Source organism: Nuphar pumila, chromosome 13, assembly GCF_984573655.1.
Source record: "Nuphar pumila chromosome 13, dmNupPumi1.hap1.1, whole genome shotgun sequence".
Classification (NCBI taxonomy): Eukaryota; Viridiplantae; Streptophyta; class Magnoliopsida; order Nymphaeales; family Nymphaeaceae; genus Nuphar; species Nuphar pumila.
The window spans coordinates 88606518-88631914 of record NC_143261.1 but is presented as its reverse complement, the minus strand read 5'-3'; the positions used below and the strand labels follow the sequence as shown (position 1 = coordinate 88631914).

Sequence of the window (25397 nt, the reverse complement as noted above, 5' to 3'; positions counted from 1 at the left end):
CTAGTAATGAAAGGAATGGGGGTATCCTCCTCAGTTATCAACGTGAATTAAATCAAACAAAGAAGAATGTGAGTCACTTTCAAAGAAAGGTAAACGGGTTTGTTTTGCTAACGGGCATATATTGCATTGGCAATTGTTAGAGAGAATCAATTCATTGTGTTGAGATAAATGCCTTGCCTATGGCGTTGAGATGATTGATAACTTAATCGTCAATGCCAAGGATTTTATTTGGTCAGTGGAGGTTGCAGCAGTATGACGTGGCTCCATCTCTAGGTATCAATCATCATCTTCGATCAATAGTTCAGGATTTCACAATGAGTATAAAAGAAATGAACCTTACAATTTAAGGATTCAGTAAGCTTACTAACGGATATTAAATTGAATTTAAAAGATAGTATGCGAAGGACATGATCTAATGCAATGTTTGGAGAAATGATAGCTTTTTCAATATGAGACACATAAGAAAGTGTACCATTTGAAAGTCTAACGGGTTGTGAACAATGAGGTTGGACAAAAGAGAGTGTATTTAGTGAGCAACATATATGATTGCTAACTTAAGAATCAAGAATCCACACTAAAAAGGCAATGAGTTGAGTTGGCAAAGTGATTACATGTTATGTTCACCATTAGTTCTTTACCTTCTTATATGAGAAATAAGAATTTGTTGTATTGATCTATGGTGAGTTAAGAGGTAAGGCTATTGGTCGAATGTGCTGGTTCGAATTGAACTTGCACTGCAAAGGTTTGAAAGTGGCAACTTTTCGCATTTGAGGTCCCAACACATTGATTATTGAAGCTGACGAATTTTGTTGGAAACACGTGAATGTGATAGCAGTGATCCTTAGTGTGCCTCAAGTTTTCACAATGATCACATTTTGGTCATTCTCTTTGCCCTTTACTCTTGGAGCGAAGGTTGTTTGGTGAGAATCGATTTTGCCGTCCACCATGATAAACAATAGCAGTCACATTATTCTCGACTATTGGCATTATTATAAGTTCTTTATGTTTTTCTTCTTGCAATAACAAGTTGTAGGCTTTATTAATATTTGGCAATGAATCCATGATTTAGATTCATTTAGACCCATTAAAAAATTTATAAGTCTCTCTTATTGAAGTAAATTCGAGAGAAATTTGAAAGCTTCGCAAATACATGTAAAGATAGCCAATTGTATTGACAACTAGTCCCATAGAGTTTTCATCTTTGTATAATAATTAGAGATAAATAGTTTTTCTTGATGAAGGGTCACAATGGAGCGATAAATCTGAAAAATCCGTAGTTCATTGGTTTGAGAAAAACGTTAATGAAGTTCTTTCTATATCTCGATTGTCGTTTCTCCATAAATCACACTCTATGTCGAATCCCTTGATAACGAATTCAATACCCATGAGAGAACCATGTTGTTGCATCGGGTTCATTGGGTAAATGTGGATTAAGATATGTTTGATTTCACAATGAAGCCCAATTTATTTTTGACTGACAGGGCTATGATCATGGCACAATTCCATAGCGCATAGGAAAGGACAGGTGACCAATATTTGTCCCGAGTTATCTAAATGATGTAAAAAATATAGATTATCATTCAACTTACCGATAATTGATTTTAGTTCATAACTGTCAAATTCACGATCGAGCACTTCCATCCGTCGTGATGAAAAGGTCATAAAAAAATGGTTATCAACCTTGCTTTGATACCATATTAAGAAAAGCGTGTTACATGATAGAATTGATTATTTTCATTCATACACAGGCTCCGCCACATTTCTGTGATAAAGATGAGCACAATCTTAAAATCTTGATAATCATCACAATGGCAGTTACTACAACACAAATATAACAACTGCCCATAAGATATGGAGCACGATCATGATAAAAGGATAAGAATATTCACTTATGGAATGATTCCAACAATCCCCCTGATAAGTGGGATGAATCCAACGAGCCCAACAATATCCACGTTTAACAACCTTGTTCCTGATCCTCTGCAACTAAAAGTGATTACAAGGATGAACAAGTTACGAGGTTTAGAAACTAGGGATGGCATTGGCATGTGTTTGCTCAACGGACGCATTGAACTTTGTTGCTATGTGTTTTGAATCGTGTCCTGGGGCCTTGGACCTGAGTAGGCCTGTTTGATCACCACACCCCCACAAATACTACGGCGGGTAGACATCTCACATATGCCCCAAATACTACAGGTCACATAGGTTTCAACTTTCCCTGTCTTTAATTCCATGGCTGACCGTAGGTCTTTTTGATCTTGCAATAGTTCAAACATTATGCGACTAACATAATCAGTGCGAGATCAAACGACAGCATCCTCAACCCAGCCCGTGTTTACGAAGTCAGAAAGCTTGATTGTGTATAACGTTTGATGCATTTAATGAGAACAGGAGGGAAATGTAGAAAAAAGTGCAGCTACAACACCAGGATGATGTAGCCGTTTCAGGTAAGCATCCAACAAATACGAGATTGGTCCAAATTTGGTCCAAGTCTAATCGTGTTAATGACAATCAGAAACGAAGTGATTTTCAGTTTGGGTTCTAGATTTACAATTTCCAAACATCCAGGCGTAATAGCTGAAGTTGATTAATGTTTAGTCATAACCGACAATCATCAACTTGTGGAGCAATTGGGGAGAGAGAGAGAGAGAGAGAGAGAGAGAGAGAGAGAATAAATACATAACGATGTCAGATAGCAACATTTAGCTCAAATAGATAACGATGTCATAAACTTAACTGCTGATAGTCGAGTTTGGTAGTGGATAGGAACCATTCATCTCCTAACAACAATGATGAGAAAATCATGCAGCAGCAGCCTCTTCCAGCAGTTGCTTTACCTTGGTGATGTAGTCATTCATGGCTTCCTCCTTCGATTTCCCTGTAAGTTAATACATTCTTAATGAGAAACGAGAAAAAGATTTGAGCATTTTGTCATGTGGGATGAAACGTGCTACACCCTGGTTCATCGAAAAAGTGCTACTCTGAAGAAACTTGAAGCATCCAATTCCCCGAAGGTGAAAAGGTGATCAAATCTTTTAGTCTAGAAATTCCTTAATTCTACATTTTGTCACTAGAGCACTTTTAAACCTATTGTGTATCCATATCTTGATTAACTGGGAACAAGTTTTTGTTTGGATTATCATCCCAAACTTCCTCAGCTTTACATCTAAACATTCTAATTTCTGATCTGAGATAAAAAACACATGTTTTATGGTATTTCCCAAAAGTTGATGCATCATGCAGTGACGCCTCTAAATTCAGGTAGTAACCACAATTTGAAATGTCAAGTTCATTATCGACTACTACGCTGGTGAAAAAGCTGCATTTCATGAACTTTGACAAGATATATATGCTCCAATAAAGAGGATGGTCACTTGCTTTCCAAATGGTAAATATACCTATGCAGATTTCATTGAGAAAGTGAGAGAGAATATGTTCTTACCTTCTACAGCCTTCCATGCATCCCACTTTGCCCTGTCCCGTAGATTAAATATTCCAGGACGGCCTGTAGCAAGATTAACAGCTTCAGAGACTAATCTAACAAAGGTATTATTTTCATACATCATTTTGGTGCTCAACAAGGGAGCAGGCCAACCACATAAGTAGCCCCACTCATAAATAAAGCATATCATTCTCTGAAGTGGTCAAAAAGTTGTAGAAAGAGAGCAAACTTTAGCAGCAAGAACAGAACATGGAAAAAATACTTTTGAAGGTGAACCGGCACAGTAAAACACTCCTCCCATTGAACCTCTCCCAACACTATCAAAAGCACTATGAGGGGGTATGAAATCTTTCTTTTCATTGAGTGCTCTGTATGAAGGGGCATACCCCAAGAGGTCATGCCGTAAATAGAATTGGATCTTTCCCACCAATAGGGGCTTCTGCTTCCTTGACTATGTTCCGCTTCAGTTAGGCATCTCTGTCTTCAGCATCATCTGAAGCACATTCAATCAGAGATGTCAATTAGTCAGGACTGAAATCTTGCCAGCATCAGTCCTTATCCAAACCAAGTATTGCTGGGAACTAGTTTGGACTCAAATCAGGTTAGAATGATCACATTCACGGCAATTGATCAGGAAGCCTTGCTACACATATTGATAAAGATGCATGTGGAGGCATTGCCTATATGTTAAATAGAAAGGTACAATTATCTTATGTATTGAGGTCTCATTCCCCATGCATACTCAATAAGTAGGACTAGGCCCAGTTGTGCCAAATCATGTACTAAGCGCACAAGGAGAAGCTGATGCTAGACAAATCTGGAACTGCCCAGCCCTATGATCAGCCTGCTTCTTGGTCAGATGCATTGTCCACTAACGTGATCCACATTGGGGAGATTGCAAAATCAAATATGATCTATTGATAATCCTCGGCCAAATCCCTATGGAAGAAACTTCATCATTAAAAACATTCAAAGGCCAAACTATAATGCTCGAGTCTTCTGAACTCAGGCTATCTCAGACTTTCTACTAATATGTCACAGGGACACTCCAATTTACTCCCCATGTTGTCCCCTTATAACATCAAATCAGAGTGAGAGAGTTGAAACATTCTGAAGACTACAGTGTATATCATGTAAATTGATATGCAGGGGTAGACAGCAGGTATGGTTGACCAGACTTGGGTTGCAACCACTGCCAATGCAACCACCCAAGCAAAGTTAGGTCAGTCCTCAAGTATCCATGATAAGGTTCTCATACTATACAAACCAGATAATTGCATTTATTATTTAGAGCATCATTGCTTACTTTGTCACAATGAATAATTAAATTACAAGACACATCATAAAACATAAGATATTAATCTATATCATATTATCTAAAATATGCATGCATGTGTGTGTTATATACTGCAATGATGATACACACACACAAGCACGAGCGAGGATAAGTTCTTGACTAAGCCCTGGCCCGGTGGCCTGCCTTTGATAACCATATAAAGTCCTTGGAACTCTGGTAGTTCATTGCTTGGGCCCAAGTCCATCTCTCGATTATAGAGGTGTATGATCCAATTGATTTGAGGAACTCACCTAGAGTTACACCATATGTGTAAACAATCCAAATCATGTGAATTCTTGAATTAATTACAACATAACTGGTTAGCATAGAAGCAAGATTTCCAAAAGATCATTCACCACAGACAACGAGTATCAGTTGGAAAAGAGAAAAGTTTGCCAATGCCATGTCAATATAGATCAAACAATTTATTAGAAGAAAACAATATGCATCATAATAGAAGTTTAGCATAAAATACACACTAGTATTCACTGGACCAACTGTCGCTTGCTTGTAAAGCCCATAAAGAATAAGTTTGCTTTGATCTGTTGTTTTTTCTGGGAGAGTTTTGGCTTTTTCAGCATATTCCTTGAACTCTTCCTGCAAGGAAACCCACCACACTTATTACAATGATCATGAGATTGCACAAAACTATAAAAGTAATGCCAGATGATTTTAGGTGGAAAAATGGATGCAGATATCACGAAGTTGTGAGTTACAAAATGTATCAATGCCTTGAGTACACATACACACATCCCCTGTTGGCACAGCACAGTGCCAAACTATGTCACATGGACTCTTCTAACAGGGTACCGCACCTGCGTCGCACCCGCATCCAGGCGGGTGCGACACTTGGACACAGCTTCCTTTGTGTTAGGTGAAGTCAACCACATTGAGGCCCATTTCTATCCAAAAGTAGATTCAGTTAACACTAATCAAGTCCATTTTTATCTATATTATATATATATAAATACATAAATGCACAGACATACACAGTGTTAACTTAAAACTGTTAAAATTTATACACACACACACACACACACATATACATATACCCTCCCGCACCCCCGCACCCAAGTTTTTTTAAAGTGCCGCATCGCAGCATCCGCACCCGCACCTATGTGACATAGGCGCCAAAACTGCATCTGGTTTCTCTCTTGAAGCTTTATTTGTTTAGTCTTTGCAAATATAAAGTTCATGGAGATCTATCATCCAGTCAAAAACACAAATGTAAATCCAGTTGTTAGAATTCATGGTTTGAGCCCAAAGTAGAACTTAATGCCTATGTCACACAGGCATAAAGATGGGTAAACACACACACACACACACACGCACACACACACACACACACACACACACACAGAGAGAGAGAAGCTCCTAAAGCAGCCTCATCTCCTAAACCGTCCTAAACAGCTTCAAAGGGACAAAGTTTTGGGTGTTTGCTTAATCCGAACTCAGAGACGTATTCTATGTAGCTTAGTAGAAAACATATATTAGATAAGTCATTTTTCATCTTTAGATGTGCATTTAGACTGATAAAAAACTGACGCCTTGTATTGCACCAGAACTTGGCGAAATAGAATTCGAGGTTTCTCATCGAGACAACTCGATGCAAAGCATGATTTTCAGTGAATATGCAATGACGAACGCATCTACAGGTAAGGGTTAAACAAAAAACATGTGCAACTATGTTTTTTAGAGGCATTTAGGATGGTATAGGACATAAACTGTTTATGAGCTACTCATCACTATTTATATATATATATAGAGAGAGAGAGAATGGGGATTGTGGTGCCTCTTTTTTAGTTAGGTTAAGTTAGGAACCTTCATAATTATAGTTTTAGGTGTTTTATGATAGGTCATATGTCACATGGGTACGGGTATAGGTGTGGGCACGGAGGGTACAACACGGAAATTTCAAAAAATAAGGGTACATGGACATCTCTCTCTCTCTCTCTCTCTCTCTATATATATATATATATATATATATATATATATTGTGTGGGTCCAATGCAAGATCCATATAATGGTTTATAAATCCAATGCAGTTTTCAGTAAATGAAGGAGTTGTGGATGGCATTTTGAATAAAGGAGGGAGTGTAGGTAAAAAATGAATATTTGAAAAAAAAACATAAGAGTGAAACAGGAAAGGGGTCTGATAAAAAGGAAAGGTCTCTCTCTCTCTCTCTCTCTCTCTCTCTCTCTCTCTCTCTCTCTCTCTCTCTCTTCTTCCATGCCTTTCACCAGAGGTAAAAAAAAAATGGGTACCGTGTTGTCAAAACCCTAAAAAATTTAGTTTGGGTCGGGTTTGGGTTAGACCCAACCCGGAGCATTGTGGGACCTAACCAATGGCGTACCCGCACCCATGTCATCATGTGTCAAAACAGGTACAACAACAAAAGTATTGTGTCTATGTTACATAGGATAGATCTGAACAGTTGTGTTTATCATTGCTTAGTAATTAAAAAACAAGCTTTGTTTTGAACAGTTGTGTTTAGCATTGCTTAGTAATTAAGAAACAAGCTTTGTTTTGAATTGATTTTATGTAAAAATGGGTATATTTTATCATCAAATTTTAGTACAATATCAACCATTGATTTTTTTTACCTCTTTAAAATACAGATCTGAGCATAAAGATGCTTAAGCAAAAACATGTTTTATGTTGAATAAACAATGATAAACACATCTAACAGCTCAGATCTAGCATCAAATACCTAAAACTATGATTTTTGGAGGGCCTAACGTGACCTAAGGAAAAAAGGGGGCAACACAATCCCTATACATATGGAAAATGTAAAGTGGTTATGTACCATGATACAATACAGTGGTACACACTATTGTTTGTATGGATCTATTCGCCAAATGGTATATCTAATCGTACAGTTGTGTTTAGCATGGTTTATTTACTATGTTAGAAGGTTTTATCATGACTTATACATCATAAGATCCTATTTTTGAGACAATAAAAATAAATGGCTCACAATTCATGAAAATAAGGATGGTCTAGAAATGGTAATAAAACATCATATTTCAATTAACTTTAACACGTGGACATAGTAATAGATCATGTTCAACATGATCCAAAGGTTAGATTTTGCATTTGAAGCTTAGATCCATGTAATCAAGTGTGTACTAACACCATAGAAGCACCCACATACATATACATATATGTATATATATATATATATACATAGATAGAGAGAGAATGGTAATTGTTCTCCCCCTTTTTTTGCTAGGTCACGTTAGGACCCTCCAAAAATCATAGTTTTAGGTGTTTTATGCTAGATCTGAATTGTTAGATGTGTTTATCATTGTTTATTTATTAAGAATCAAACTTTGTTTCAAATTGATTTGATGTGAAAATGCAAATACTTTATCATCAAATTTCAGTACAATATCAACATTGATTTTTTACCTCTTCAAAATGCACATCTGCACATAAAGATGCTTAATCATAAACATGTTTTCTATTGAATAAACAATGATAAACACATGTAACGGACGTAACATAAAATACCTAAAACTATGATTTTTGGAGGAACCTATAGTCACCTAACAAATAAAAGAGGGGAGCACAATCTGCATTCTTGTATATATATATATATATATATATATGTCACAGGGACTCGGCAAAACAGGTGTCGCACCCGCATCGACGCGACGCGGGTGCGTGTGCGGGTGTGGCACCGGGTGCGGTCAACACGACCCTGGGTGCGGTCAACGCACCCAGGGTCATTTTTGTCCATAATTTGGGTGTAAAAAAAAAATCGCCGATGAAAAGGAGGATTAGGGCAAAAAAAAAAATTTGCCCTAATCTCTCCTCTCTCTCCCCCTGAGCTCGAGCTCTCCGATCGCCGCCCCAGCTCCGCCTCCCAGGCTCCTCCTCTCGGCTCCTCCTCTCGGCTCCTCCTCTCCTTTCGCAGGTATGTCTCTCACTCTCTTCTTGGGTCGGCTGGGGAGGGGCCGAGCACTCCCCCCCCCCCCTCTCGGTCTCTTGTTGGGTCAGCAGGGGAGGGGTTGAGCCCCCCCTGCTCCCTCGTTTTTCGGCACAGGAGGGGCCGAGCCCCTCCCCCATCTAGCTCTTTTATTGGGTCGACATGGGAGGGGCCGAGCCACTCCCCTATCTGTTTTCTTTTTTGGGTCGACAAGGGAGGGGCCGAGCCCCTCCCCCATCTGTTTTTTTTTTTGGGTCAACAGGGGAGGGGCCGAGCCCCTCCCCCATCTGTTTTTTTTTGGGGGTCGACAGGGGAGGGGCCGAGCCCCTCCCCCATCTGGATTTTTTTTGGGTCGACAGGGGAGGGGCCGAGCCCCTCCCCTATCTGTTTTTTTCTTTGGGTCGACAGGGGAGGGGCCAAGCCCCTCCCCCATCTGTCTGTTTTTTTTTTGGGTCGACAGGGGAGGGGCCGAGCCCCTCCCCCATCTGGCTCTTTTTTTGGGTCGACAAGAGCCCCTCCCCCATCTGGATTTTTTTTGGGTCGACAGGGGAGGGGCCGAGCCCCTCCCCCATCTGGCTCTCTCTGTTTTCAGCAGGGGAGGGTCCGAGCCCCCCTCGCTCTCGCTCTCTTGTTGGGTTGGCAGGGGAGGGGCTGGGCCCCCCTTCTCCCTGTGTTTTCAAATTGATTTGAAAATTTTAATGTATTTTTTTTGTGATTTCAAGATAAAAATGACGGATAAAGGGAAAGGACTTGCGTCATCCTCATCCCAACATGTGAGTTCTGCTGCTAGTTTTGCTGATAGTTGCAGTGGAATCGATGATGTGGGGCCACTATGGGTACATGTAGATAAACTTGCAAAAACTGGAGGAGGTGGTGGAAACAAGAGATTTTGATGCAAACTCTGCGAAAGAGATTTTGTTGGGTCTTACACAAGAGTGAAGGCTCATTTGTTGAAGATACCAGGACATGGCATTTCAGCTTGCAGGAAAGTTGATGAGGCAATGCGAAGACAATACAAGAAAATACAAGAAGAATATGAGAAGAGAAAGGCAATGGCTGATTCTTCTGCAGTCAGTGTGCCATTTGCAAGCCACCAAGAAGATGCTGAAAAAAAAAGAAAAGTCAATGTAGGAGGTAGAGGAATGATACAAGCAGCATTCAATACATATGGAAGAGAAGAATTGGATAGAAAAGTTGGGAGGTATTTTTATTCTGGTGCACTCCCATTTAATGCGACTAGAAATCCTTATTGGAAGGATTTAGTAACATCCTTGGCAAATTGTAATTTGAGTGGTTATGTGCCTTCAAGTTCAGAAAAAATACGAACCACACTTCTTGCAGAAGAGAGGGCAAATGTGGAGAGGTTGCTAGAGATTAAAAAATATTCATGGGAGCAAAATGAAGTTTCTATTGTGTCTGATGGATGGACAGATATTCAAAGGCGTCCATTAATCAATTTCATTGTTTGTTCACTTAGTGGCCCAATATTCTTGAAAGCAGTTGATGCATCTGGGGAATATAAAAATGCAGAGTATTTGAAGGGATTGTTTATAGAAGTGATAAAAGAAGTGGGTGATCAGAAAGTGGTACAAATCATTACAGACAACGCTCCAGTTTGTAAAAGTGCAGCGTTGAGTTTGGAGAGTGAGTACCCTCATAATTTTTGGACTCCCTGTGTAGCACACAGCTTAAATCTAGCCCTAAAGAGCATCTGCAACCCCAAAGAAGAAGAAAATTCACAAACATATGCTTTATGTTCATAGATTGAAGATTTAGAAAGAAATGTCAAAAGCGTTAGGAATTTTGTTGGTAACCACCATCGTGCTAATGCTATATTTAATAGGCATTCTGATTTGAAATTGTTGAAGGTCGTTGAAACACGTTTTGCGTCCATCATTGTGATGATGAAGAGGATTAAAAGAGTGAAGAATGCTTTGATTAACATGGTGACTGATGAAAATTGGACATTCTATCATGCTGATGATGATATCAAGGCTCAAGAAATTAAGAAATTCATTCTTGATGATGAGTTTTGGGACAGATTGGTATACTTCCTTCAATTTACGCAACCTATTTGGGAAATGTTAAGAGAAGTTGATAAGGATGAACCCATGCTTCACAGAGTTTATGAAATGTGGGATAATATGATTGAAAAAATACAAGCTATAGTTTTCATGCATGAAGAAAAAAATCCTGCATTGATTCAGATTTTTTTAATCATATTCATTCAATTTTAGTCAGAAGATGGGATAAGAACAACACTCCTTTACATTGCATGGCACATTCTCTTAATCCAAAATATTATGCAAATAAGTGGCGGGCTGGTGGTATTGGTAGTGTCCCTCCAAATTTAGACTCAGAGCTATCAAGACATAAAAATATGTGTATGACAAGACTTTTTCCAGAAGCATATCTTCTACATCAAGTCACACAAGAGTTTGGAAAATTTTCATCTTCGAGATTATATGCACCGGCATTATTCGCGAGAGAAGAAGATAATATAGATCCTATCACATGGTGGTCAACATTTGGATCAGAAACACCTCTTCTGCAACGTCTTGCATTAAGATTGCTATCGCAGTCTGCTAGTTCATCTTGTTGTGAAAGAAATTGGAGCACATATTCTCAAATCCACAACACGAAGAGAAACAAACTCACCAGCAAGCGTGCAGAGGATTAGTATATGTTCATTCAAATCTTCCATTACTTTCGCGAAGCAATGATGAATACAGGTACTAATTTGCTCTCTTAGTTATTTGATTATTTCTTAGTTTTCATTTAAATATACTTGTATTGTATTTATCATTTTCAAATTGGGTTTATAACGCAGACAAGGAACATCCAAATTTGGGGATGTAAACCCAAAAGAGTGTGACTTCGAGGGAGAACATGAATTCAACGTAACAAACATGGATTTAGCTGAGCCCAATATTCCTTCTAATGATGCATTTGATGATGATGAAGAAAATTATTAACATCCATTACTTCATCAGGATATACTTTGGTATGTAATTTAGTTCTTTTATACAATACTTATTTGATTGATATTTAGGTCGATTTATGTAATTGCTTTACTTATTTGATTGATAATTTGATATTTAGGTTGATATATTGCATGCATGATGAATCATATTATGAGTTTATGACAATGTTTACTGTTAAATGTTAAACTGTTAAAACTTCAAAATTATATATATATATATATATAATTTTTTTTTATATTTTTGCCCCTGCCGCACCCCCGCACCTGGGGTTTTTGGAAGTGCCGCATCCCCGCACCCATGTGACATATATATATATATATATATATATATATATATATATATATATATATATATATATACCTAACTGTGGTGTACAAATAACCTTCTATTCATATTTTTTAGATTTCTTGGTATATCGAACCTTATGAATGTGATCAACAAGGTTTGTTTAGTGAAAATGAGTTTGAGTCATGTGATTGAGACATGTAAGCATGTTTTTTCAAAGGCTTCAAACCTCAACAGACCACAATGCAACTAAAATTTCATGAGACAAAACATCATATTTTTCAATCGAAACAACAACTGAAGGTTTGATCATTAGCAAACATACATTGTTGAACACATCTATGCGTTCAGATTGAGTCAGTAAATCTTGAACCTATGATTTTCAGCTCAATAGTTTCATGCCTTCAATAGCACCAAATATATATATATATATATATATATATATATATATATATATATATATATATATATATATATATATATATATATATATATATAAACTGGAATATGTTTACCAACCAAATATGTTTGCTGGTATGTATCTAGATTTTCATAGGTTTTTTTGTCAACACAAGACATGCATGCTAAGCGAAGTGCCTATGTGACGCAGGTCAAGATTGTTGTGAAGTACAAAAAAGCATGAGTAATTAATACTTTAATAGCATAAATTTACATATTGATTCATATTCATCAAGCATCCCCTTTTAAAATATAATCTAAAAATAAAATAGATGGTAAAGCCACCAAGATAACTATAACAAATATTGCATGTAACAGAAGTGTCAAAGCTCGTGTGAATATATAGCTGAATCCCAGCCAAGAATTGTTTACATGGATGCAAACAAGAAGCCTGGTCAGATGGTTCAGTTTTCATCTAGCCCTAATTGAATCTGACCTATTCAGATTAGCAGTATCAAATCCAGAGTTGGATAGGTACTTGCACTTCAGTTATGTGCTCCCAACTGAATCCAATGGACTATCTCTCTAATCTCATGGAGTCTTACAGGATCTAGACTCCCAAGTAATTTCAGTTTTCATCAAGCCCTAATTGAATCTGACCTGTTCAGATTAGCATCATCAAATCCAGAGTTGGATAGGTACTTACACATCAGTTGTGTGCTCCCAACTGAATTCAATGGACTATCTCGCTAATCTCACTGAGACTTATAGGATCTAGACACCCAACTAAAAAGGACTAATTTTATTCAGAACGGCAATATTATACACAGATCTTCTATGAACCCATCCTACCGAGTGAAGACAAATTCTGTTTGGCTGTATATCCGACATAAATGTGGCCTGGAACCAGAGACAGCTGATCGTGTTAGACAGTTAGGACTAAACCAAAACCATGCCATCAGAACCCTATCCTCACTTATCTGGATAAACCAACAACTGAAACTTAAACCCTGGCCTGGCTACTGGACTTTGATAGAGCGTTTACTAAACTAAAAGTCACTTATCTGACCCAGAACAAGTCTGTAGAGACTATTCCCGAGTAAAAAACAATATTATCCACTACGGCCTGATCATTACTTCGATTTTCCAGAAAGGAAATCATTCTACAAAGACGACATACCACAAGATTCAGTAACAGATGATTCTCACTTCCAAAAATTAATACCTTTTCACGATCTCTCTGCAAGAGGATCTAACCGTGCCAGATCAAACATAAAACTGAATAAATACTAATAACAGCAACAACAATAATCAGTGTATGCATGCCAAAGAAATGACGAGCAATCCATAAAAGGGGTGTAAAACACAGAAGAGGAACACGGAAAAGCAAAGTTTCGAAAAAGAAAAAGAGGAAAGAAGTGTTGGGCGAAACCCTGTAAAAACAACATGACAGGGAGCGTACCTGGATTCGCCATTGTCCGTGTAGGTAGTTCGGCATTCTCCTCAGCCGGTCGACGCTCACAATGAGCCCAGGCCTTATGTCGACGGTGAGCAGGACCCTTTCCGCAGAGTCTGAATGCGGAACCGTATTTTGGCAGGGAAATGTTACGAATTCTCATCATCTTCGTAAACCCCTAAGCCCTTTATATAATGGAGGAATTGGGCAGTTATGTGAATGTGGTCTCTCCACATTCACGTAACTCCCACCCACTATCTCCATTATTCAGCCACTTACGTGACCCACTAAGAGGGTGTCAAACCGGGTCAGACTGCGGGTTGGACCCGTAACCCATAATGTCCAACATTCTCCCACTTGACCCATTGACACCAAAAGTGTACTAAATCAAGGTGTATACCGTTATCTCGATTTAATTCTTCATGTGGGTTCACATGCCACCCTTTATTACAATGATGAATCGTATGAGTCAAGGATATGAATACCCCTTTATGAAATGTCATATTTCCTTGTACTACACTACAATTCACCTTCAGTGTTTAGGCATGTAAAAAAAATTACCTTTATGAATAGGTTGGTCTCTCACCCATTTTATTGGTCCTTTAATATTGTTATTCTGCTATTCTTTCTAACCCATATGAGAGATTATTTATGCAAAATCAACAATAACACAAAACCTCAGAGAATCAAAACATAAACACAAATGTGATTACATAATGTATTGTCATACATCAGAAGGAATAAAAAAGACACATCCCCTTTACATGTTAGGAATACAATCCCGGTGCTAGCCCTTTAGTAAGGGGATCCGCAGTCATTTCCTTCGTCCCAATTGTATCAATACATACCAGATGATTCTCAGTCCTTTCTTTAACAACAAAATATTTTAACTTCATGTGTCGACACGATGTTGAGCTCCTGTTGTTATTTGAAAAGGACACGGCTGCTTCATTGTCACAAAAGATTTTTAGTGGTCTCTCAATAGAGTCCACTATACCAAGACCCATAATGAAGTTCCTTATCCAAATGGCCTGTGACGAAGTCTCGTATAGAGCAATAAATTCTGCCTCCATGGTATGAGCAGCAGTGGTAGACTGCTTTCCGCTTCTCCATGAGACAGCACCACCCGCTAGAAGGAAAATGTATCCAGTAGTGGATTTTCTACTGTCAATACACTCTCCTAAGTCCGCATCAGAGTATCCAACGACCTCTAGGTGATCAACTTTCCTGTAGATCAACATATAGTCTTTCGTTCCTTGTAAATAGTGCATGACCTTCGCTTCCTTCCAATGCGCAATGCCTGGATTTGACTGATATCTACCAAGCATTCCCACAGCAAATGCTATATCAAGTCGAGTGCAGGTCTGCGCGTACTGTAAACTCCCAACTGCTGAAGCATATGGGACAGCATACATCTGAGCCTTCGCAATATCATCCTGAGGACAGTCCTTCAAACTCAATTTATCCCCTTTCACTATAGGTGCCGAACTAGAAGAACAATTCTTCATCCCATATCTTTTAAGAACCTTAAGGATATAGGATTTCTGAGATAGGCCAAGGACACCCTTAGTTCTGTTACGACGGATCTCGATTCCAAGGACATAAGTGGCCTCACCCATGTCTTTCATATCGAAATAAGAGGAAAGAAAGTCTTTTGTTTCATGTAAAAGACTCAAATCATTAGTTGCAAGAAGAATATCGTCAACATATAAAACCAAAATTATGAACTTACTCCCACTAGTCTTAATGTAAATACACTGATCAACAATGTTTTCAGTAAATCCAAAGTTCATTATTACCTGATTGAACTTCTTATACCACTGGTGGGAGGCTTGTTTAAGTCCATAAATTGACTTATTCAACTTGCAAACTAAGTTATTCGAGTCATCTTTACTGAAACCAGGAGGTTGTTGCATGTATACCTCCTCATCCAGATCCCCATTCAGGAAGGCAGTTTTCACATCCATCTGATGTAGCTCTAAATCAAAATGAGCTACGAGGGCCATGATTATCCTTAATGATTCTTTAGTTGAGACAGGAGAAAAAGTCTCATTATAATCAATGCCCTCTATCTGTGTGAAACCTTTTGCAACAAACCTAGCCTTGCACCTCTCCACATGACCTTTAGAGTCTGTTTTGGTTTTGTAAACTCATTTACAACCAACAGGTCTAACTCCATCAGGTCGAGGTACAAGATCCCACACTTGGTTCTTTGCCATAGAGTCAAGCTCTTCTTTCATGGCATTGATCCAATGTGTTGATCTTTCACTTTCAATGGCTTCTGCAAATGTGAAGAGATCTTCATCAATGTCTATGAAATCATTTGACTCTTGTAAATACACCACATAGTCCGGATGGATAGCAGATTTCCTAATTCTGGTGGACCTTCATACAGGTGGTTCAAAATGAGCCTTTGTATCCTGTTGTTGTTGTATATCCTCATCAACAACCGGATCTAGTTGGGATTGATGTTCATTGACTGGACTTTCTCTTACATTACTCGAAAGAATAATGATAGAGAAAATTGGGTCATTATCCTCAGCAGGTGTAGAACCTGAATCCTGCATTTCCTCAAAATCAATATTTTGAGACGCATCTATCCCAACAGAACCATTTTCAAGAAATCTTGCTTTATCAGTTTCCACTATCTGTGGTGTATAAGATGAACAATAAAACCTAAAGCCTTTCGATCTTTCTGGATAACCAATGAAGAAACCACTAGTTGTCCTAGGATCAAAAACTTTTATATGTGGGTTATACAATTTAGCTTCTGTTGGACATCCCCATATGTGCATATATGACAAAGAAGGTTTTCTACCTGTCCATAACTCGTAAAGAGTCTTTTGAACAACCTTCGTAGGAACCTTATTCAAAATATGCATTGCTGTCCTAAGAGCTTCACCCCACAAGGTCAAAGGGAGGTTTGAGTGATTCAACATCGTTCGAACCATTTCTTTAAGCGTACGGTTTCTCCTTTCAGCTACACCATTCTGGTAAGCACTACCAGGCATGGTATATTGAGGTACAATGCCTTCTTCTTTTAGAAACCGCGCTAATGGACCTTCCTTTTGTCACATCTTAGTGAAACGACCATAATATTCGCCACCTCTATCTGACCTGACAACCTTGATAACTTCACCAGTTTGTTTCTCTACTTCCTTCTTGAAGTCCTTAAAAACCTGAAAGACTTCAGATTTTTCAGATAATAAGTAAAGATACATATACCGTGAGTAATCGTTTATAAAGGTGACAAAATATTTTTCACCCGTATAACACGGTGAAAAAAAGCCGCAGACATCCGTATGCACTATTTCTAACTTTTCATTGCTACGTTTGGCATCTTTCTTATATGTGTTAGACTGCTTAGCCTTTATGCAGTCAACACATGGCTCTATATTCGTAAAATCAAAGGATCCAAGGATTCCCTCTTTCACGAATCTTTGGACTCTCTCTTTCGAGATATGTCCTAACCTCCGATGCCAAAGTAAATAGGATTGATCATCCTTTAGACCACGTTTATTGTCAATCTTTGTGTTCTCAATGGAGTGAGATTCCTGAATTTGGAGTTTGGTTCTTAATCGATACAAACCATCACACATATATGCAGAACCTATATTCATTGAATTTTTCATAACAATAAGTTCAGATTTTTCAAATTTAAAAGCAAAACCAAACTTGTCAAGTCTTGAAATTGAAATTAGGTTTCGACTATAAGATAGAACATAAAATGTATCGACCAAATCCAATACAAATCCCGACTCCAACACAATTCTGCAGGTTCCAACGCTCTTGACATGCGAACGCATCTTATTTCCTGAGAAGATGCATCTTTCATGCTCCGTTGGTTCCCTTTTGTTCAGAAATGCATGCAGAGAGTTGGCAATGTGCACCGTGGCACCATAATCAATCCACCAACTATGCAATGGAACATGAATTAGATTGCACTCATGAGAAACGAATGAGTTATTACCTTTATTTTCGAGCCACTTCTTGAACTTCAAACAATCCACCTTCTTATGCCCTTTCTTTTTGCAGAAGAAACATTTTATAGAAGGGCCATCTAACTGGGATTTGGCTTTCGCCTGAGAGTTTGAACTCTCCCCAGTGGCTCTCTTCTGATTCTTCTTTTTGAAGGAGCTTTTCTTTGGCCTCGACCTCTGTTTATCCTTATGAGAGGCCATATGTGCACTTGACACCCTCTCACCCTTCAATCTCTCCTCTTCCTCAACACACTTACTCAAGAGGTCATTAAAAGACCACTCATCATTATGTGTGTTGTAGGAGATTTTAAAGGGTCCATACTCAGTAGGTAACGAGGTTAAGATCAGATGGACTAAAAAGAAGTCAGAGATGGCGAACTTCATGTCATTCAGTTGAGTCGCAATATTCCTCATTTCCAAAATGTGTTGTCGGATGTGACTGTCACCAGCATATTTCATAGATACTAATTTGAACATGAGGGTACTGGCCCCTTGCCTTATTAGAAGTGACGAATTGAGCCTCAATGGCTCCCAAAAATTCCTTAATCGTCCTACAATGAGGAATGACGCCTCGAATATTCTTAGCCACCCGAGATTGCAAAAGCAACAGGCTAAGTCTGTTCGAGCGCTCCCACTTCTTAGAGGCAGCCTTCTGATCGGTTGTACTCTGCTCTGTAAGAGCGGGAGGTTCGTTAATTCTAAGGGTCAGATCTAAATCCATATAGCCCAAAGTGAATAACATGATTTCTTTTCAATCAGAAAAATTTGATCCGTCTAAGATAGGGATACTACTTGAATCGTCGATATGGAATGAACCTGATAAATCAAAGGAACGAAAAAACGGAAAGACATTACTATTATTGCTTAGACGAGACTCGTGTTGAAAAGGTAAAAGTGAGACCCTTTATTTTCACCTTTTCTGAGACAAGCATAGTTGAGCCATTATCGTTTCACTTTGGTGAAAACTACAATACTCATAATTGCTCCGTCTCTTTAATTCTAAAGGAATTGACTTCAGTTGATGAAACTAGTAGATCATGAATCCAGAGGCAATTCAACATTGTACCTTTGGGTACGAATATGCTTTATGGGCTGGAATACACATCTACTATCACACCCTGTGTAAATTTGGAACACAACGACCTACCTTTGGGTAGAATCGATGTTTCATAAATTCACACACAATCATAATTACGAATCTTAATACGGTCCAAAGAATCCTTAATTAACACGATTCAGATCACTTTGGTGATTACATGAATCGGTCAATCAAAATCTTTTACCGAAAAACCTATTCGTATTATGGAGTACGCTCATGCACACATTTTAATGCATGTATATTCATGACATAATATCAGTTCATACTTCAACAAATATGTATAAACTATTTTTCATGAATTCAGTTACAATTCATGCTTAAAATTATCATACACAACTTAACCAAGACTAAATACATGAATTAATATGCATAAGTCATGCATTATTCAAAATAAATACTTTATAAAGCATGAAAAATAACAAAAGCATGCTCATATAGGTAAAACCCAGGGTCCTTAAGTAGGAACCGGTCTAAAAACACTTTGAACCGGTCTGAAACCGCCCCGAACCGGTCATTTAAGGGTCCGAACCGGTTCAGAACCTTATAAACCGATACTTAATATGAACAAAAGTTCATAAAACCCTATAACCATATGCCAAAATCCTTGTATTTCTTCGTATTTATGAAAACAGGGTCTCAGCATCTCGGAACCGGTGAAAAAACTGAAAAGAACCGGTCAAAAATGACTCCGAACCGGTTCCAGAAGGGGTCGGATCAGGTTCCTGATCCGATTCAGTCTCAATAGTGTTTGGATCCTACTTTTATGGATCCAACCCAGTTTTAAATGGGATCCGGGTCTGACCCGGTCAAAACCGGACCCGGGTACGACCCGACCCTTAATGGGTCCGGATCGGACCCGTTCCATAATGGATCCGGATCGGACCTGATCTAAATGGAGACCCGATCTTTTTCGAATCAGACCCAGACCCGATCCCATTATGGGTCTGGGTCAGATCCAAAAATAATAGTAGGCTCGATCCATTTAGGGTTTGGATCGGGCCCTGATATCGGGTCTTCACTCGGGACCCGATTCGGTCCCCTGTTAGAAATTAAACAGAAACCCATCGGGTTTCTGTTTGAAATTTCAGGGAAACCGAAAAGGGTTTTCGCCCTTTTCGGTTCCACGGCGACCCACGTCACCGTAACGGCGACCGGTGCCGGACCCTGGCGACCTGCGTCACCGCACGGTGACGCCGGTCCGGCGACAACCCCACGCCCCTGCTCCAATAGTTCCAGACGGCGGCTGCCATTTCCGCACCCTTTTCGGTTCCACGGCGACCCACGTCACCGTAACGGCGACCGGTGCCGGACCCTGGCGACCTGCGTCACCGCACGGTGACGCCGGTCCGGCGACAACCCCACGCCCCTGCTCCAATAGTTCCAGACGGCGGCTGCCATTTTCGGATGCCCTAAATCCGCCGGCGACATCCCAGTGGCGCCAGCAAGGCCATCGGTGACTGACGGCGCCCTACGGCGACGTCCTATTGCCGGCACCGGCTACAGGCTGGAATCGCCTGCAGACGTCCCGGCGACAGCAACTCCATGGCGGGCTGATGGAACTTCGGGCCGAGAAAAGGGTTTTTTTATCAAACCCCAGACGCCGGCCATCCGACGTTCAACCCCGGCAACACCTCCGGTTTATGCCGACCACCCTGCAACCCGACGGTGCAGGGGATTTCAGGTGACAGCTCCGGCGATGCTCCCGGCGACGGAAAAAACCTCCTTATAGCCCAACGGCCACAGGTATAAAACGATCATATTTTTTTTATGAGGTTTGCCTGAACCAGGAATATAATGTTGCCCTTTACAACAGTAGCCGGTGAAGACTGTCGCCCCACGGTGACAATCTGCAGCTAATCGGTGGTTGTCGATCCACGGTGACTCCATCGACGCCGAATCGCCGAAACGGCCTACACGGCCGCGCGCAGCAGAAATGCGTGGCCGTGGGCCCATAACCCAATGTTGGGCGAAACCCTGTAAAAACAACATGACAGGGAGCGTACCTGGATTCGTCATTGTCCGTGTAGGTAGTTCGGCGTTCTCCTCAACTGGTCGACGCCCACAATGAGCCCAAGCCTTATGTCGATGGTGAGCAGGACCCTTTCCGCAGAGTCTGAATGCGGAACCGTATTTTGGCAGAGAAATGTTACGAATTCTCATCATCTTAGTAACCCCTAAGCCCTTTATATAATGGAGGAATTGGGCAGTTACGTGACCCACTAAGAGGGTGTCAAACCGGGTCAGACTGCGGGTTGGACCCGTAACCCATAATGTCCAACAAGAAGAACTAATATCCCAGATCGATTTCTTCTCCTACAAAGATCGAAGATTCAAAATCTGATTGCAGGAGAAGAGATCAGATCTCACGGACCGATCGCTGAGACCAAATCCACAAAATACGGAGGACAAATCCACAAAATACGGAGGACAAATCATCTAGCGTTTTGCAAAGTTGGGTTAGCGTTAGGGGAATAAAAAAACAAAAAAGAAGGAAAAAGATTTCACCTCCAGACCCATTTCCTCAGCGCTCCTCGTTCTTCTTCCTCCTCTCGCTTTCACTCTTCCCTCCGCGACGATGAGGCTGAGAGAGACCGACTATTTATACCAACTGCTGTTGAACTTGGCACGTGTGGCGTACGGCACCCACGTTTCGCACGGGCGGAGAGATTTTCCCGCCCTTTTCTCGTCTTCCGCGACTGCGGGTGTTTTGACACTGTACTGTCGTCATTTGATTGTCTGGTCCACGGTTCGGGTCTGGCCCCTGATCCGATTTTTCGCCTATAACAAGGGCAGATTCGGGTTAAGGCATGTCCTGACTTTGGTCCGGATTGGGATCCATGTGGGTCCAACCTGTTTGCGTCTCTCCCAAAATTCCGTGGTTCCCATCTTCTTTATCTGTGTGATCTCTGGTTCGAATCGCTCTAGAGAATACCCTGCAGCCTATCACAAAGAAATACTACCAAAGAAAGAAAGGAAAAGTGACTGGTCCACAATGCACAACACGTCTAAGTTGGATAAGGCTGTGAATGAGCTGGGTACTTACCAAACAGGTCCGCATCGGACCTGGAATATGCTTTTTTGCCACAAGGGCACACAATTTCCATGAAAAGGCTTATCACAAGAAAGCTATTGTAGTGGGGAGGTATAAAATGATTTACACGGCACGTTTGGAAGCAAGAAAAGATCTCACGAAAAAAAAATATTTTTGCCTATAAGAAGATTTGATATGATAATGTTTTTAAAAGAAAATTTTTCTCTTGTTTATGTAGCATGAGAAAAATAGTCTGAAAAAATACAAAAAAAAAAAAAAAAACATTTTGTTTGTTTGATTGTGTGAATTTTTTTCCAAAACACCCTCTCCCTCTCCTCCACCTCTATCGCCGGTGGCGGCAATGGTGGAGTTGGCCAAAGGTCACTTGAGGCGCTCCTCTAAATCTATGCCTGAACTGAAATTGAATCCAACAGATGGTTCGTCCTAATTACAAATAAAATAAATCTGTTTAGCTAGTTAGATTTGGATTCAAGTGCACCAAAAAAGTGTCAAAACCTTAAAGGTGGAGATGAAGACATTTCTTAAAGTTGGAAAAAGTTTGGGACCATTATAAGGTGTCAAGACTTTATTGGGTATATTAATTTTGATCAAAAAGTTCGGTAACATCGTATCCAAAACGATAGGTATGAGTACAACTACGGTGAGATGATTGTGACATGGATTATGTTTGTCATTTCCCTTTTCTTTAGCAAAATGTTTGCTTTGAGAAAGCAGAAATTTGGACGATTGCCATTTTTCTATTAAGAAAAAAAAATTGATTCATAAGTTTGCAAACCCTATGAACCACTTTATCAACAAGAAAAAATTCTTAAATTTTATGTGAGAAAATGTTTCATAAGTTTGTAGGCATGCCCCATAAAATGTTAAGGTTAGGAGACGCAGGATAATTCAGAGAAAAAACGAATGTTAAAATTTAGTTGTGTTGAATATTTTACATGTACAAAGATTTTAGTTTTTAAAGAAAACATTCATTTCATTGGCATAATATCAGCAGCTGCATGATTGGCCTTAGGGTGGCAGGTATGTATGCCATCTAACTGCTGACAAGAACTGCAAAGAAACTAAAAGCTTGACAAAGACCCAAAGGGTTTGGCATACTGGGATGGGGCCTAAACTATTATTGGGGCATAGGTTCAATTCCCATGGGCGTCAGCCCCTGAAACTTGGCGACTCATTGGGGTTGAGGGGTAAGCCTTCAGAGTTTTACACCGACACCGAGACCGTACGACGGCAGGCTGAGCCAGTACGACTAGGTTTCTGTCCCTAGGGCGGTTTCTCCGAGTAAAAACTCAAAAAAAAAAAATTAAAAGCTTGACAACAAGATATACAATCATAGGTAAAGCGGAACAAAACTAAACAAACAAACCTAATGAGTCATACTTAATTCTCAGTACAATGTTTCCCTCATAGAATGAGTTTCTCTCAATCTATATATTCACTCAATTGGCATGAAAATCTGCATGATGCATGCAACAACAAGAGCATATTAGTTGAACCATTTGCACCTTTTTAGTGGGCCCACAACATGGACAGAGATAGTGAGATTGGATCAATGGATGGTGAGGATGTTAAGAGCATTTTCGCACCACAACCTGGCAGATCATGTTAGGAAAAGACTCAACTCACTATTAATCGATCTATTGATAGATCGAAGAAACAAAAATTGGGAAGAAAAGGAAAAAAATCAATCACACAAAGAACAGCAGAAGTTACTTATGTCTATGGCTGCACTAAGATCCACTGTTACTATTGAGATACACCCCTTACAAAAGAGGGATTGCCGTCTTTAAATACAAAGAGTCTACAACAACTTGGGTAAAAATTATAAAACTAACATTCAAAAATTAAAGATTCATATCAAGGTAGAAATCAGGCATCACAACCGTCCAACAAATCACCTGATCTGCGCGCTCCAACCACTTGCGTATAGGTGAGAGTTAGCAGTGACACTAACACTGACACTCGTGTGCATCTCCATATTTTTATGCACAGTCGGTGTGGTTGATCAAGGCTTGTCAATTATCAATTCTCATACAGCAAGAACGCATGTGAAGAAACGGTTTATGAAATTATGGATCATACTTTTCCAGGCCAGCTTTGCATCCTATCTCTTTCTCTCTCATCAGTTAACAAGTCTTTAAAGTCTGAAGTGTAAATGTGTCGATAACCCCACCCAGAGATTATCTACTTTGGCAGGAAACTTCATCATAAAAAAAAAATTTGTCTGAAGTGTAAATAATTCAACGATTTAAAATTACCATCTTAACTTGCAGGCCTTTATCAGGTCCATATCTGTCATGTTCATTCATATAATAATATAGGATCTAGCAAATTTGATCTGCAAATATGGGGGGAATGAGTGGGGTTCGTGAGGACTTTCTAAACTCTTTGGTAACAGGGTCCAGCTTGGTCAGGGACTCTTGGCACATGGGTTCATGTGGTAAGATGCTGCCTCAATCCTCAACATGGGCTTGCTAGCTTGCTAAGATGGAATTTAAATTACCACAGAGGTGGTATCCCATGTGGTAATGTGTCAAGCTGAAGGCCCAGGATCGAATCCCTCTGCCACATGGGGCAGCTGTTGTTCTGATAGGGGGGTCCTGCTAACCCCAGCTTGCCTTTCAAAAAAAAAGATAAAATTTAAAGTAGGGTAATTATTAGCTACTAATGAAGTACAAAACTAATGAGTAAAAAACACTTTTTTTTTCAAAAAATATCTGATTTTTTCGTAGATCAAATGTTACACATGTGATCTACATGTTTTGTTTAATAGGAAATTTGTTTTGAATCATGTGATAAAACCCAAGTAATTAGGTTTTTAAAGTGGTCCAAAAATCAATGGCCCCACAATGTGTCAAAATTTCATAACTCAAAATATCACATTTTTACATCAGAAAAGCACGATCCAAAGCATGATCCTTAGCAAACAAACCATGATGAACACATCTGTGTGGTTAGATTGTGCACCTATGATTTTAGTTCATTAGTTATTTACCTTCATTGGTAGTCAATATTTACCCTTTAAAATGTGTAGTCCATCCTAGATTCTTTACCAATGACTAAGGCTAACTATGTCATAGAAGTAGGGGCTCTTTGTCTTTTTTTAGAGAGAGAGAGAGAGAGAGGCTCGTAATGGTCATCTTGCAAATGTGGCAAAAAGCCAATAATTATTGCTTAGATATGCAGACAAAAACACATTTATGGTGGATATGAATACCTTCCACCTGAGATCCGATCTCAGATCGTTTATTTCCACTTCCCCAGGTCGGATAAGAAAACCATAATTTACAGATCTTAGATACCTTCCACCTTAAATCCGATCTTAGATCCCCATTTAAGTGAACATTGAATCTGAGAGCCCATGCCAGATCCGACATTGTATAGTGTTTGCAGTGGGAGCGTGAACAAGTCAGACCTCCACTAGAATTAGGT

The 25397-nt window shown here is 39.6% G+C and overlaps 1 protein-coding gene across 1 annotated transcript; it reads right to left on the bottom strand.

The window, feature by feature from the left end:
• Positions 1-2501: 2501 nt before the first annotated feature.
• LOC149819059 (acyl-CoA-binding protein-like) lies at positions 2502-21538 on the bottom strand. Its single transcript, XM_089984572.1, has 4 exons — positions 21419-21538; positions 5258-5375; positions 3443-3505; positions 2502-2878 (listed from the first exon to the last, which is right to left on the bottom strand). The coding sequence occupies exons 1-4, from the start codon at positions 21428-21430 to the stop codon at positions 2802-2804; spliced, it is 270 nt and encodes an 89-aa protein (XP_089840698.1). The 5' UTR covers positions 21431-21538; the 3' UTR covers positions 2502-2801.
• Between the last annotated feature and the right edge of the window lie 3859 nt (positions 21539-25397).